General features: G+C 32.3%; 3 protein-coding genes across 3 annotated transcripts in view; all 3 read right to left on the reverse strand.

Moving 5' to 3' along the window:
• Nucleotides 1-4,031, reverse strand: part of LOC105626875 (neuropeptides capa receptor-like) — a 9,395-nt gene extending 5,364 nt beyond the window's left edge. The window contains 1 exon segment of the mRNA XM_012208169.1: nt 3,737-4,031. Within this exon segment, the coding sequence (XP_012063559.1) occupies nt 3,737-4,031 (295 nt within the window).
• Nucleotides 4,032-8,241: 4,210 nt separating this feature from the next.
• LOC105626897 (probable RNA-binding protein EIF1AD) lies at nt 8,242-9,358 on the reverse strand. Its single transcript, XM_012208191.1, has 2 exons — nt 9,089-9,358; nt 8,242-8,445 (listed from the first exon to the last, which is right to left on the reverse strand). Exons 1-2 carry the CDS (start codon nt 9,356-9,358, stop codon nt 8,242-8,244), a joined length of 474 nt encoding a protein of 157 aa, XP_012063581.1.
• Nucleotides 9,359-9,539: 181 nt separating this feature from the next.
• LOC105626886 (DNA polymerase subunit gamma-1, mitochondrial) lies at nt 9,540-13,283 on the reverse strand. The gene has a single exon (XM_012208180.1). The coding sequence runs from the start codon at nt 13,281-13,283 to the stop codon at nt 9,540-9,542; it is 3,744 nt and encodes a 1,247-aa protein (XP_012063570.1).
• Nucleotides 13,284-14,236: the final 953 nt, after the last annotated feature.

Raw genomic sequence — 14,236 nt, forward strand, 5'->3', positions numbered from 1 at the left:
GTGTGTGTGTGTGACTAATCTAAATATATATCTATTATACATTCGATGAGAAGTTTTATTCCTTTCTTCGCAGAATTTCTTACGAACGCGTGTCACAAATTGGGCAATGGACGTTTAACTTTTCACCTTAAATTAATTTTCATAATTTAATTGTTTCTCTCTATCAAATTTAATGGATATTCTTCCTTGCATATGCAATATAATATCTCCACTTTTTCTCAGATTTTCGCGATATGCTGGATCAATCATCTCTCAAAGCATAAAAACTATCCGGTAATCGCCCAATATGTAGTCACCCTCGTTTTTTTTTATAAAGCTTCATAGTAGGCGCCGAAACCTTCATAAAGTCTGATTCCTACTGGAAGTTAGACGTATCATGAATAATATAGCCTCCTCAAGGAAGCCTTTCGGTCGTTGCTATTGTGCCTAACATTTTTTTAAAGTGGCGTTTGTGTTATACAACAACATTCATCATCTGGCGAAGCCTTTTATTGCATTATAAAACTGCTATTTTACTCGTTAGCGCTACGGACGCGATTGTTTCAGTTTCTCTCTCTTTTTTTATTTCTTTTGATCTCTCTCATATCAGAATCGATAACTAATTTATAATTAAAATCTTCGTAAAGTGACGCATCCCTCTCGATTCCGATCGGTATGTTTGAATAGTTTGCACTGAATAGTTGCTGACTTTTCACATTTTTTTTTATATAAAGAATTTGTATTTGGCGAACTGCCAATTTTAATTTATTTACGACATCCACATACACACATAAATTATATTTTTCTGTCTGCTTCAATAAGAAATTTGGATCTTTATTTAATATTCTTATTTAGTTTATTAAATATTCTGTTCAGATATTATTCAAATATTATTCAAATTATTTCATTTATTGCATTATATATATATATATACACACACACACACACACACACACACACACACACACACACACACACACACACAATTTATTGTACGGACATTGACTTTTTCACATTGATAATATATATAAAATAGCTAGTTGCATATTAAAATAGCTAGTTGAAAATAATGAAAAAAATAATAATGTGGAATTATGTGAAACACGAAATAGCTTAAACTCCGATTTCTTACATTTATATATTTTATATCTTCTGCTATTTTTGAGAATAGATAAAGCGCAAAGAAAAATCAAACAAGGCTTCTATAGAAGGGAGTAGATCTTAGTGTCTAATAAAATTTTTATATACATTTTCTTTCAATATACGCTTTTTCAATTTTTTATACTGTTTATGAGTCTTTTAATTGTTTGATTATAATGGTCTAGATGAATTTATTAAAGGAAAAAAAACTTTCCAAAGAAGAGATTTCGCTTAGGTAAAAACTGTACCTGTATATAAGACTTGTATTGGGTTGTTCGGAAAGTTCGTGCCGCAAAAGATTCAAATTTAATAAATGAAATTAAAAATTTAAATCTTCTGCGTTTCAATTTTCCTTCAAAATCATGAACTTTCCGGACAACCTAATATTTTGTTTAAATAGCCTATCTCAGACTTTTCATGTAGAATTGTTATCATGTCCAAGTCTTCAGTCTCGCGAATTCCTTGCAATGACGTAAATACGAATGCCATTGTTACCATCAAGCAAACAAACCACTGTGCAGATAACAATCACAATTGTACATATAAAACGGAGATTAATTTCATGCTTTTATCTACGTGCGTCAATGCTAGAAAAGCAGGAGAGTATCAAAAGTGTATGTGATCGTGATAATACAGATAACGTACAATAACTGATTTTATTTATCCGATGAAAGATCGCGTTTTGAAATACTCGTGTTGTCAATTACTAATGATATGTACTGATTTAAATTTAGCTTTGATTAAATTTGATCAAAGCTACAAATTATTTAAATACAAAATATATTAGTGACTGAATATAGCGACAGTATTAATGAAAATAATTGCATCTTTGAACATTTTAGTTACAATCTCTCTCTGTGGTATTTTATAAATATCTCAATAAAGGGAATGCTTGTATTTATTTAATATTTCGTTTCGTATTGTAAATGTGATGAATAATACATTCTTTAAACTTTCAATAAAAGGGATTCTTGTATTTATCTGATAATTTCTTATTTATATTTTAAATGTGACAAAAATGTGCAAATAATATTTTTGAAACATTACAATTTCATGATTACAATATTTTTTATTGATCGTTATTATTTGTTAAAATTATGTAAAAAATAACTTGTTAGAAAAGAAGCGCGAAGAAATGCGTTATATATGCTAAGGATTCTCAATTTAATTTGTCACCATGTCAAAGGGATTGGTTTCGCTCTACTGCTCCCTTTGGTTTTTAAATCGAAACCAATTTGTTCCTTCGACGAGAATTTGACCTCATTCATTATTCAGATTTTTTTGATCTTACTCAGTCCGATATTGGAAATAACCGATGGAATTTATACATATTGCAAACAGGTTCTCGACTAAATCGACACCGCAACATATCTATTATTCCGCGTTATCCAAATGAGAACGGTTTAAGTGAGCCGACTATCGTTATCAATTGCTTTATCAATTATCAAAATCGCAATATCAACGAGCGAAGAGCCATCGGCAATTAACGAATCGTTCATTTACCAGCCAGAAGCAATTCAGTCAACGTTGTTTTATATCGACTCCCGATTGAAATAAGAGTGATAAGAGAGGCGAATTTTCAGCTTGCAAATAATTGTAATTCACGTTACAAACATAAAATTCTACGCATTATGAGAAATAAAGAAATGTGAATCAAGAATGTGGAGAGGAACGCGAAATAGTTTAAATCCTGACATCTCGTTTACATTTATATTTTATATTTTCTGTTCTATTTTCGAGAATGATAAAAAGGAAAGAAATTTCAAGCCAAGGCAGAGATTTCGCTTAAGCAGACGTACATTAGACTCATATTTTATTTAAATATGCAGTAAGCATGTAGTATTCAAACTTATATTCTTATTTCTTTCATTTTACATTATAGGAACATTCTTTTATTAAAATCATCTGCAAGCATTTTGTTAGAGTCTAAGCTATTTAAAGATAAATTCTGCAACGAGTATTAACCTATAAAGTTAGGTCTGTTTCTTACTCTGTGTAATCATTGGATCTGAGAAGATCATCTTAACTGAAATAATATGACTTCTCTTTACACAGTAAAAAATATTTTATATTTAATTTTGTATTATGTTAAAAATGTTAAAATCGATTGACTCAAGTCTTTATTAAAATTTTGAGTTGATGAATTTATTAACATAATGTGAGTACATTATTTAAATAGTTTGTTTTTGATATTCAACATTTCTTAGTATCAAAATAATGCAATTTATGAATAAGTAACATAAAAATGTGTTCTAATTTTAAAACGTAAATTTTAAGATGAATGAATAGATAATTTAACATATCATGTAAATGTTAATTTTACTGAAAAAAATCTGTTACACAATTAACTTACAGATTGTGTTAATTACTTTCTAATATATTCATCTTGTAATTAAATTAAACGCAAAAATTTGAGTGGATTGTTTGAAATGTGTGAAATTTAATAAAAATTTTCTGTGTACATTCTCACCGATGAGTAAGTGAACGTGAAAGGAAAGTACAAAAGAAAAAGCAATTAATATCTAAATGTGAGAAACGTTCGCCTATAAAAAAAAATGCTCGAAGCATAAAAAGGTAACATCGAGAAGCAATCTCGACATTTATTTTGTTCGCTCACCTAATAAAAGTAGAGTTAGGTCAGATATAGCTAGACTAAAGAGATAATAGTTGGTGGCGGTCTGCATGGACGAATTTCGGATGATGACCGTGCACGTGGCGACATTGCCGAAAATTCCGGTGATGAAGATCACTACATACGTGATCGTGAGCGGTATTACCAGTTTGAGAGACAGATACTTGGGTCCCAGCACCTTGCTCAGATACTCATCCTCGGTCAACTCACTTAGATCCCAGTCCCGCCAGAAATCGAGCGTGTCGTTTTCAATGTCCCCGTCCTGATTTGACGTCCCCATGCTTGGAACTTTCGTGAAGATGTCACACGCTAGTTCGGTTCATCATGACAATACCTTCACGCGTATGCACATTCTGATATCGCTCGGTATCGCGCACGCAAACAAACAAACGCGTCAAGCTCCTCGATAAATGTTGATTGTTAATGGGTCACTCACTTGCGATATAATCTTCTTGCAGAATCTTTCTGAGACAATAAAAGAAAACTAAAACTAACAAAACAGATGGGATAAGAGTCATTTATGCATTCTTAGCTTTTCTGACTAAATTCCAAGGTAGCATACAAAGTTCGTGCTGATAAAAGCGTGGACACGTTTATTATTATTTGACAAAATTCCTCGTTTTCATTTCCGCACTGTGAAACAACTGGTTTACGTTTATACCTTCGCTGCCAAGCAAAATTATAATTATAATTTAATTGAAATTAGATTGCAATTATAAATCGTATTCAAAGATCAATATCATGTTTTAATTGTTCTTTGAATATTTGCGCAGTGTTACAATCCGCGATCGTCACAACACAATTGTCGCACATCACAGTTACCACTTTTGTCTTTTTAAATTTTTTTATTTTTATGTACTCGAATTTTTCGGCGAAAACGCAATAACCGGAAAGTCTGCAATATTGTAGTGATCGAGTTTCAATCGATATAAACGAAATTACGAGCTCCGTGCTGAAAGACGTGCTGTTTATAATTTAGCACTTGTGAGATCAGAATAATGTAGATTGTGTTCGAAAGCATATAAGTGTTTGTAATTTCAAGAAACACGCGTCTTCATAGGTTACGCAAGGTCACCTATCGACTGTTTTGACTCGTCAATTGGCGCTAATGATCCAAGACCACCGAACGTCTATCGCGACAAAAATGTTAGAACAGGTCTATCATCCGCGATAGAACGTCGCTGAGTATGAACTGAGCGCGATGATCTTGATAATACCATTAAGAACACCTGTCGACTGCTCCGTTGCTGATAGTGAATTTCTTTCACAACGTAGCATCAAGTCAAATTAATTAAATCTCTTTCTGAAGATTGTTAGAATTTTGCAGAGAATTTAGATGGGTCAGTATTAACATTCGATATAGTGGTTTCGAAGCTCAAAAGAAATTTCTTTTATAAGATTTAAATAAGATTCAAGAGGTTCCTATATCGAGGTAACGATGAAAAGTTTAAGAGCAATTTTAAAAGTTAAGAGCAATTTTCTCCGCAGAAATGCGCAAATTTATAATAACTAGCGTTATTACCTTTCTTAAGAGAAAAATTTCCTTCAAAACATTTTTCTCGCCATCGTTTAATGTTAATTTTTGGAATCTTCTTGGAAAATATTAATACGAAAGTATATTTATTAGAAAGATTTTTTTATGCAGCTTTGGTATTGTTTTCAAAAATATTTTTTCTTGATTAAGGTTGTGTTTCGAAAATTTCTTGAAATCACTTCAGATTTTTAGCATTTTAAGTCTGCAGCAGGCAGCAATTTTTCTTGATGAATTGCTTGCGGATTTAATAAATTACTAGAATTTATACCATAGTACACAGAATTTTTAGTAATTTACAAGCAATCCAGCCAGAAAAATCGCACCGTCTGCCGCAAGCTTTAAATTAGATTCTTATAAATTACTCGACTTATCAAACATGACAAAGTTTTAAGCGGACAAATTAATTTTTCTTTTAAATTTTTATAATATTCCGGCTTTTCTACTCTCATAATTTTATGTAAGATATCATTATCAACATGATTAATAAGTTATATAAATAAAATTATAACAGAAAACTATATAGCTTCATCTTTTTAATACTAAAAAGCATAGTGTTTAATAAATACTACACGATATTAATTTAACAAAAAAAGGAATTCATAATAACATTATAAAGAATATATACTCGTATATTTTGTTAAAAAGAAATATAAACTAAATTCTGTATTTGTTTATAAAATAAACTTTTATAGTGAATGTTCAGCTATTGTAATAACGCTTATGTAATGTCTCTGTGTATGTGTGTATGTGTATGTGCGCGCGCGCGCGCGCGTATGTGTATACATGTATTTTTCAAAATTTTTGTGCGTTGAACAAAATCTCTGTCAAATCACACAATCATTCTCACGTGAAGCGCGTAAAAACTTTTATTTCAATTATTTAAACAAAAAAAAATAAAGAGAATAATAAAATCAATATAAACATTATAAAAAATGATTTATTGCAGAAAATTAAACTTACTTTATTCCTTAAAAAGATATGTAAAATTGCATCTTTTTTCTATAATAACCTCAATATATATAATTAGAAATTAGAATTAAATTTAAACAATTAAAAAATTTAATAATATTAAAATTATCAAAGTTTTATAAATTTAAATTTCTAAAGTTTAAAAAAATTTTAATTATAAAAATTTCAAGTTAAATTTGAATATTTTTAATGTTTAAAATTTTCAAAATTTCAAAAATGTGAAATTAAAAATTTTTTTAACTTTAAAGTTAAAATTAATTTTAACTTTAATTTTAAAATTAATTTTGAAACTTGAAGTTTAATTTTTATGATACCTTATGTTGAAATAATATTATATTATAATATTCGTTGTATTATGATTCAGTTCGTTATTGCTCTCGTTACATTTCTTTTTATATATTAAAATATCAGAAATTTCTTTCATGCTAGCAACATTTGTGTAGTATTTTTCATGTTTGTTTACGTCAAAAGGATTCAGTCGAGTTGAAGCCAGTAAATCATCCCTTATCTACAGAAATGACTTCTTAAGTCAAAATAAATCGTTTCTGCTAACGTCACTAACATCTTTTCAAATTGTGAGCGTAACGCAATTTACTTCTATAGCAAATCAGGACATTTGTCGTGTATATTTTACATTCAATATTGTACATTTTTGTCCTCTTCTAAACGAAAGTGAAAAATAAGAGAAAGATTCCGTCGCTTTGTCCCGCTAAGGTATTCTCGGAAAAGGAAAAGAACAGTTTTCAAACAGAAAGGAATTGCGGAAGTTTTATCAATGATTGCATCCTATTATGTCGCATCTCTAAAAACATTTTTTAATTGAACACAGTTTTCATTAAAAATCGACAAAAATTTATCTGCATGAATCTGTTATTAATTATATTCATTATTGTTGTTTAATTTAAAAATCTTATGTCTGGTTGTATTAAAGTTGTAGAAAATGGCAAGATAAAATTGAATAATTTAGATTGATTTAGATTTTAGCTTTCATAAATAATAAATAATAAATTTTATAAATAATAATAATTTTAAAAATTTAAATTATTATTCAAAACGAAAGAGAATATAATTTTTGTATAATAGAGAAAATAAGATAAAAATTGGAATTGATTTCGAAAACCATTTTTAATTTCGAAACTTATTTTCACAAAATCAGTCTTCATTAGAATATTCTTTTTATTCATTTATTCATTGAAAGATCTGTATAAATCCTCTCGCGCGATAAGAAAAACTGGAGGCGATTTTTCGTTATTAAGGAAACTTAGATATTCTTTCCGCATAAATATAGAACTGACATGACAGTTTCGCAAGTTTGTTGCAGCTGAAGTGGATGAGTATTATTTTATCGAAACTTTTGAAAAAGAGTGACATAACTTTTCTGAAATCATGAAAATAAAATTTAGCGAATGAGTATACTGCGAAGTTGCGAGCTACCAAGAAAAATATCAATTATGTGCATCAAATATAGGAAACTTGATAAAAAATTGGGTCAAGCATACAAGTGCACGCTTCAAATTTTTCAGATTTCCTTTTTCTACGATTAGTAACTGACCTTCTTGACTTCAATTTCCTCTTCGTGAATTCTCCAAAATAGCAATCAAATAATCTTCTTGGCGAGGAAATAAGAAGCTTAAAAATTGCTCAAGAAGTATCAAACCATTGAAAATAATAAACAAACTTTATTAGCTATAGGAAATAAGTGGGAGGAATGAAGTAAATTCCACTTATATTATTACAAAAAATTTAAGTAAAGAATTTGAAGAATATAACTGGAAAAAATTTTCAAGTTCTTTGCAAGAAGTTTAAATTAAATTTTACAATAATTCTAAGATAGAAGACGAAATTCGATATTATATGCACAAAAATACTTTTATTATTTAAATATATACAAAACAATTTGCTTTTAAAATTATGTATGAAAGATATAAAATTATGTATGTACATTTTTGTATCATATATAAAAGGGCAAGTCCTGAGACTAACGAGGCTAACGAGAATCAGATTCGCTGGAATCTGTATCACTTTCACTGTCGTCTATTGTCTGATTAGGAGCGCACCTATTCGTATTTACGAAAAGCTCTTCGTCATCGCATGTAGTATAATTCGTTGCTATCAAACATCCGTTCCTTTGTGGATCCTCATCGAATTCTGGCGGCCAACAATTCTGTTCACGATACCATTTTATGTGATCCTGCACATACACAAACACACACACACACATATATATACATATATATACATATATATATACACACACACACATTCTATTTTAATATATAAACAAACAAACTTCGCATGTATTTCTGATTTTAGAAGCTAAATTTCTCGACTGTACTTTTTGAGTACTTTCAAACAATACAATTTTTAATTTTCGCTAATTTTTTATATATATTTTTTATAATCAATATACTCTGTTTGGTATATATAATTTTAAGAAATATACAGTTTGTTTTTATTCTTTATGAATAAATTGTTAATTATCCAGTAAGAAATGATTGTCAATTAAACATCAAATCGACATCAAATTAGTATTGAAATTATCGTATCAATATCGATATCAATTCGACATTTCTCGTTAATATAAATTTATTTTTTAAAAATAAAGTTTTTTTAAAAAATATTTTCTCTGTACGAATATTTTTTGCACTCAATGTATATATCATATCATGTATATATAAAGATAAGTTTTTGTAAAATTTTGTAATACTTGTAAAAGAATTAATTTAAATTTAATTATTTTTCATAATTATGTAGATTAGAGAATATTTCTCTAAGACGAGCAAATGATATCGCTAACAATTGTAAATATAAATTGTTATAAGATAGTGAATTACCTTTGTGAGTATCTTAACAATTTCGCCCTTGACTTTCTTGCCTTCCACGATTGGCTCAATAACAATATAGTCACCTCTCTTTACCCAGATGTTTTGCCTGAATTTAGTAGGCATCGAAACAATGTACTGCTCTCCGGCGGGGGTGATGATTTCATGAAGATTGTGACCGCGCGCCTGCACAATTCGTACGATGCTTTGTGAATCCGTAGGGAGGCTCATATCGTCGAGCTCTTGAAAAACGTATTTACGCTTCGTTGTTATAGATGACATTGTGATCTATAAAATTAAAAATACCATAACTTATTCTGCCGCCTTCATTTATTTTCCTTTTATTTTGTGAGACAAAGTTATGCATTCTCGAAAATAGCGAATACAAAAATAGTTTCATAACATTTGTTTAAATAGCTTTTTATGAAATTGTGATAATTTTTTTAACGATGGAATCCACGTCTCATTTAACTTTGCGATTTTTTGCATCATGCCAATAGCCCAGCGAGCCGCCAGATTTTTCCAAAGCAGTCCAGACATCTAAACTTTCGCCGGGCGGTATTTCATATCCATTTTGTAAGCCATGAGGATTGGATGGAGTCTTACAATCGTAAGTAGACTCTTTGCGAAGGACAGTATCAACTTCTACGGCGGCAAAAAACGCTACCGACATCGGCAGATCTCTCATTCCTAGTCTAGAAGCGCAGAATGATCTCGTCATCAAGTTGGTCACGTGCATGGCCAACGCAGCATTGTACTTATACTTGAATGGGACCAGATATCTCACTTCATCGTGAAACGATAAGCAGAATCTAGCGTTATCTCTCATCAGCCATCTCATGGAAACCAGCATCAGATGAAGGAAGTCTACCGCACCACTTTGCACAACCCAATTAATTTTGGTGGGCAAGAATTTGTCATCATCGTCGGTATTAGTGATCTCCAAGGCGCGGCTCAATCTGGCGTCAAGAAATGGCGTGACTGGATGTTCACTGCCAGCGATCTGTTCTAATCGGTTGAACATGGCTGATTCCGAGCCGTCCATCCATTCACTCTTCAGAAAGATGTCCTGGTACGCTTTGCCATGCAACTTCGCTATCTTATATGCTTGAGAGGATGTGTAAGCAATATCTTGTAAGTCATCATTGATGAATTCAGGCTTCAACCAAAATACTTTTTTACCCTTTGTAAGATCAAACATCTTGCGTGATTTAGAAGTAGCTTCGGCGTCCGTCATAGATGGATTGAATTGCTTCAGCAGCCGTTGAGCGAACTTCTGACCGGCACCGTAGATTCGGGCGTAGTTGATGACTTTGGCGTGGTCGCGCGAAATGCCGATAGCCTTGGCGGTAACGCTGTGCATGTCAGTGCCATTGGACTTGGTTCCAATGAGAGTCATCCAGCCGAAAGGCGTCGCTCCGTGAATACGCTTATAATGTGCATCTCCGATGATTGAGGCAATCCACAATTCCTGGCTATCCACATCAGCACCGACAATGTTGTATCCTGGCGGCGCTTGTACCATACATCTGAGCTCGGAACCAATTCGTTCGACATGTGCATTTGATGCTGTCATCCACGTAGGCTCTACAGCGCGACGTGTTAAAGTACCGGAAACGACTACCTGAGGTATTATCGCACCATAACGTATGTATCGCTTCGTTCTCTTGATATTGCTGGGCAGAGAATGATTGTCCAGCCATATCACCAGTTGTGACATGATCCTATCGCGATTATTCCGCCAGTAAGACAGCATACGAGCAATCTTCAGCACTTCCGCAGCGCTGACATCCAATCCGGCGAGTACATTCTCGGAAAATTTATTAAGGAAGTCCTTAGCGAGCGGATTTCCGACGTTGAAATTGACACCATCCTTGTGCGGTAGCTTGAAGAAGTAGCAACAGTTGTCGATATCGACGTTGCACCACACGCCAGTGCCCTTATATATTTTATTGTATAACTTATCTTGCTTCTTCTTAAATCGCCAGAATTCCGTCTTGTGAAGATCGTTTTGTACGTCGATGCTCAAGGTGGCCATCGCGTCATCGGAACTATCTCTGGACAGATTGGGCGTTGGCAAAGGACACTGCGCCAAAAGATTTTCCAGTGGCAGTTTGGTCTCAATGTCGGGATCGTTCCTGTAAGGTACCAGAATTCCCCAACCGCGATCCTTTATATAATGCAATGGATACTTCTCCCATGTCAGATTCAACAACTTCGGAACTACTTGCATGGAAGTGCTAATATTCTGTGGACCTGGTTCCCAGTCTTCATCTTCGCTTTGCTTAGGACAGAGTTTCCTGTACCACGCTGGATATCCTGGCATGTGCGGCATTCTAGCTGGCAATAAGTGTCTGGTTTTCTCTAAATACGCAAATTCCTTTGCTAGAGGATCCTCTTCTTCTTCCTCATCATCTGATAAATATTTAGTGTCTGACTGCTCTTTTATTTTTTCTGTTATATTTGTCTCTATGTTAGCAGACTTTACTTTTGAGATTTTGCTTTTCATCTTAATGTTCTGTGTGCTCCAATCTTGGTCCCACATCCATAAGTCTTTCTTATATTTCTCATCGTGCATGAGATGACAAACAGCATCGGCTCTCTTGGCGAGAGTGAATTTCGCTTCGTAATTTAAGTCGTCAAAGGTCGACTCTGATTCCTCCAAGTATCTTTGCCAATTGGAATTCACCGGCAAGTATGCTGAGCTGAGTTCCAACATTCCTGCCAAAGTAACTGGATGAGGGAATCTTTCTTGAAAGAGTGGGAATAGTTTGCGTAATATATTGTGAGTAGCAACTACATCAGAAGCACAGTAAGACATCAACATACTGAAATTATCTTTAATATCTTTAAGAGTACCTTCGACAAATAAATTTCTTCCCTCTTTACTTATCTCATAGCCACAATACAGTTTATGCACTTCTATTAAACTGTTCAATGAAGTGGTAGACTGCCAGATCTCTTTCTCCTTATCTATTTTCTTAGATATTAATAGCGATCTTTGATAACTGTTGAGACCACTGACACATACATGTAATGACATAGTGTCAAGGAAACGAGTTCCCGTACAATTCAACCAATACTGCTCCTTAATTCTACTTCTATCATATGACACGTTGTGGCCTACAATAATTTTTGGTTTCTTCTGATGCTGGTTCAGTCTATGTCCATATTCCTCTTTGCTACTTTCTATAGGAATGAGCATATTTGGCGTAAATAACTGTGTGTCAAATGTTTGACTAATACTTTGTATCAAGGAATTTGATACCCAACTATACCAAGCTTTATTACTGACCGCAGTGGCTAGAGTAGGCAAAGGACCCTGTTTCATACAGACCTCAACATCGAAAATTAGACCATCTTCTAAAGGATACTCTATGCTTTCTGCTGTACCATCTGCTGTATATCTAGTCCAGCCTTCTTTGAAGAGCCATTGTGTTGGCATTTTGGGAATATCGTTCATAATATCACTTATGATTTTTAAATACGGTTTAGTTTGTGTTTTTCCAATATTATAAAAATGTTCCTCTACATCTTTTCCTTCCAAAGCCGGTAGTTTCAAGTTCACGTTTGGCAACCTGGTTGCATCCTCCACATTTATACCATATGTAATTAAATTTTTCTTTATGCTATCGATTTCCTCTTCAGACAGAGAGTTTTCTTTATCATCTTTTCTAAACAATTGCTGGTGCAATGTTTCGGGTAACATTTGCATATTTATTTCATTAACTCGAACATTATCATTCTTCGAATTCACATTTGAATCAATATTTGTACTATTTTCTGATTCCCTTAATTCTTGAAACTTTTGTTGTAATTGTTGATCCAATTCAGTTACTTGTCTGTTTATATCGTGAATGTTTGTTTTATTGTTAGATTCTATACCTGAATTTATATTCTGCTCTGTTGTCGATTTCTTTGATATTTGTATGTTAACATTCAACTTGCTTGGCACTTTCTCAGACTTTGCGAATAATTTATGGTAGCCCATCTCAAAATTAACTGGTATCACAGGAGAATTGCGAAGAGAGTTTATAGTTGATTTATCGTTTTTAGAGGTTAGATTCTCTTGGTTGGATTCTTGGGAGTTCTTCAGACGAATCCTCTTCCATTGAATCCTGGGAAGATGAATATCATCCTGCGCGTTGTTATATTTGTGTCGAATGCAAATGTTAATCAAACGAGTCCTCAGTCTCATCTTTACCATCTCTCCGTTCAATATCACACGGCTATAACGAAACACGTGCTTCGACAGCCAGGGCTGTCGAAACACCGTGCATATTACGAAGGAATCTCTGAATTTTCAATTAAAAAATAATGAAATCTTACCTGATCACACTGAATTAAACAAATTGCTTTTTTTTTGGGAGAATAATAGTTCGATGAATTTCGCAAAATTTTGTTGAAATAAACATCACATACATTCGAGAGATGCTTTGATGCTTCTCGTCTGAAATTAGGCGTTTGTCAGATACATTGGACAGGTTTGCCATCCTATTTGTTCATAGCCATAGTCATCCTGTTTTATTTCTTCGAATATGGCCTAACTTCAAATGAAAAATACGTCTCATCATTTAATTTAGCTAAGGGAATAATAATTTCGATTTTCTTCCTTCAAAAAGGAATTATAAACTCTATAAAATTATATATCGAAACTAATATATGTACCACGTGCACTGAAATATACTTTGTGTCTAAAGGTAGGCACTTTTAGGCGGCGTCCTTAGATTGGCATCCTGATTCCATTTCCTAATTTCAGACGCAAAGCTGCACTCTTGATCACGCGATTTTGAAAATCAATAGCAGATGTACCTCTTGTTTTCTATTTTTAATTACAACTTTTTCTGCGATAATTGTACGAATAATGAAATAAATACATAACATTAATTGGATAATTAATAGTATCCATAATTCGTTGAAAAAAACTAGTCACGATCCAAATATAAAAGCTTTCATGGCTTATAATAAATTCACACAAGTATAATTCACACAAGTATATATGAATTTATTTTTTCTATATATAATATATATATATATATATATATATATATATATATATAATTAATTATATATNTATATATANACTATTACTTTATTTAGTTTAGGTTAGTACTACTATTAATTTTAAATTTAAAAGTTTAACTTACTAACAAANAATAA

Source organism: Atta cephalotes (assembly GCF_000143395.1).
Source record: "Atta cephalotes unplaced genomic scaffold scaffold00001, whole genome shotgun sequence".
Classification (NCBI taxonomy): domain Eukaryota; kingdom Metazoa; phylum Arthropoda; class Insecta; order Hymenoptera; family Formicidae; genus Atta; species Atta cephalotes.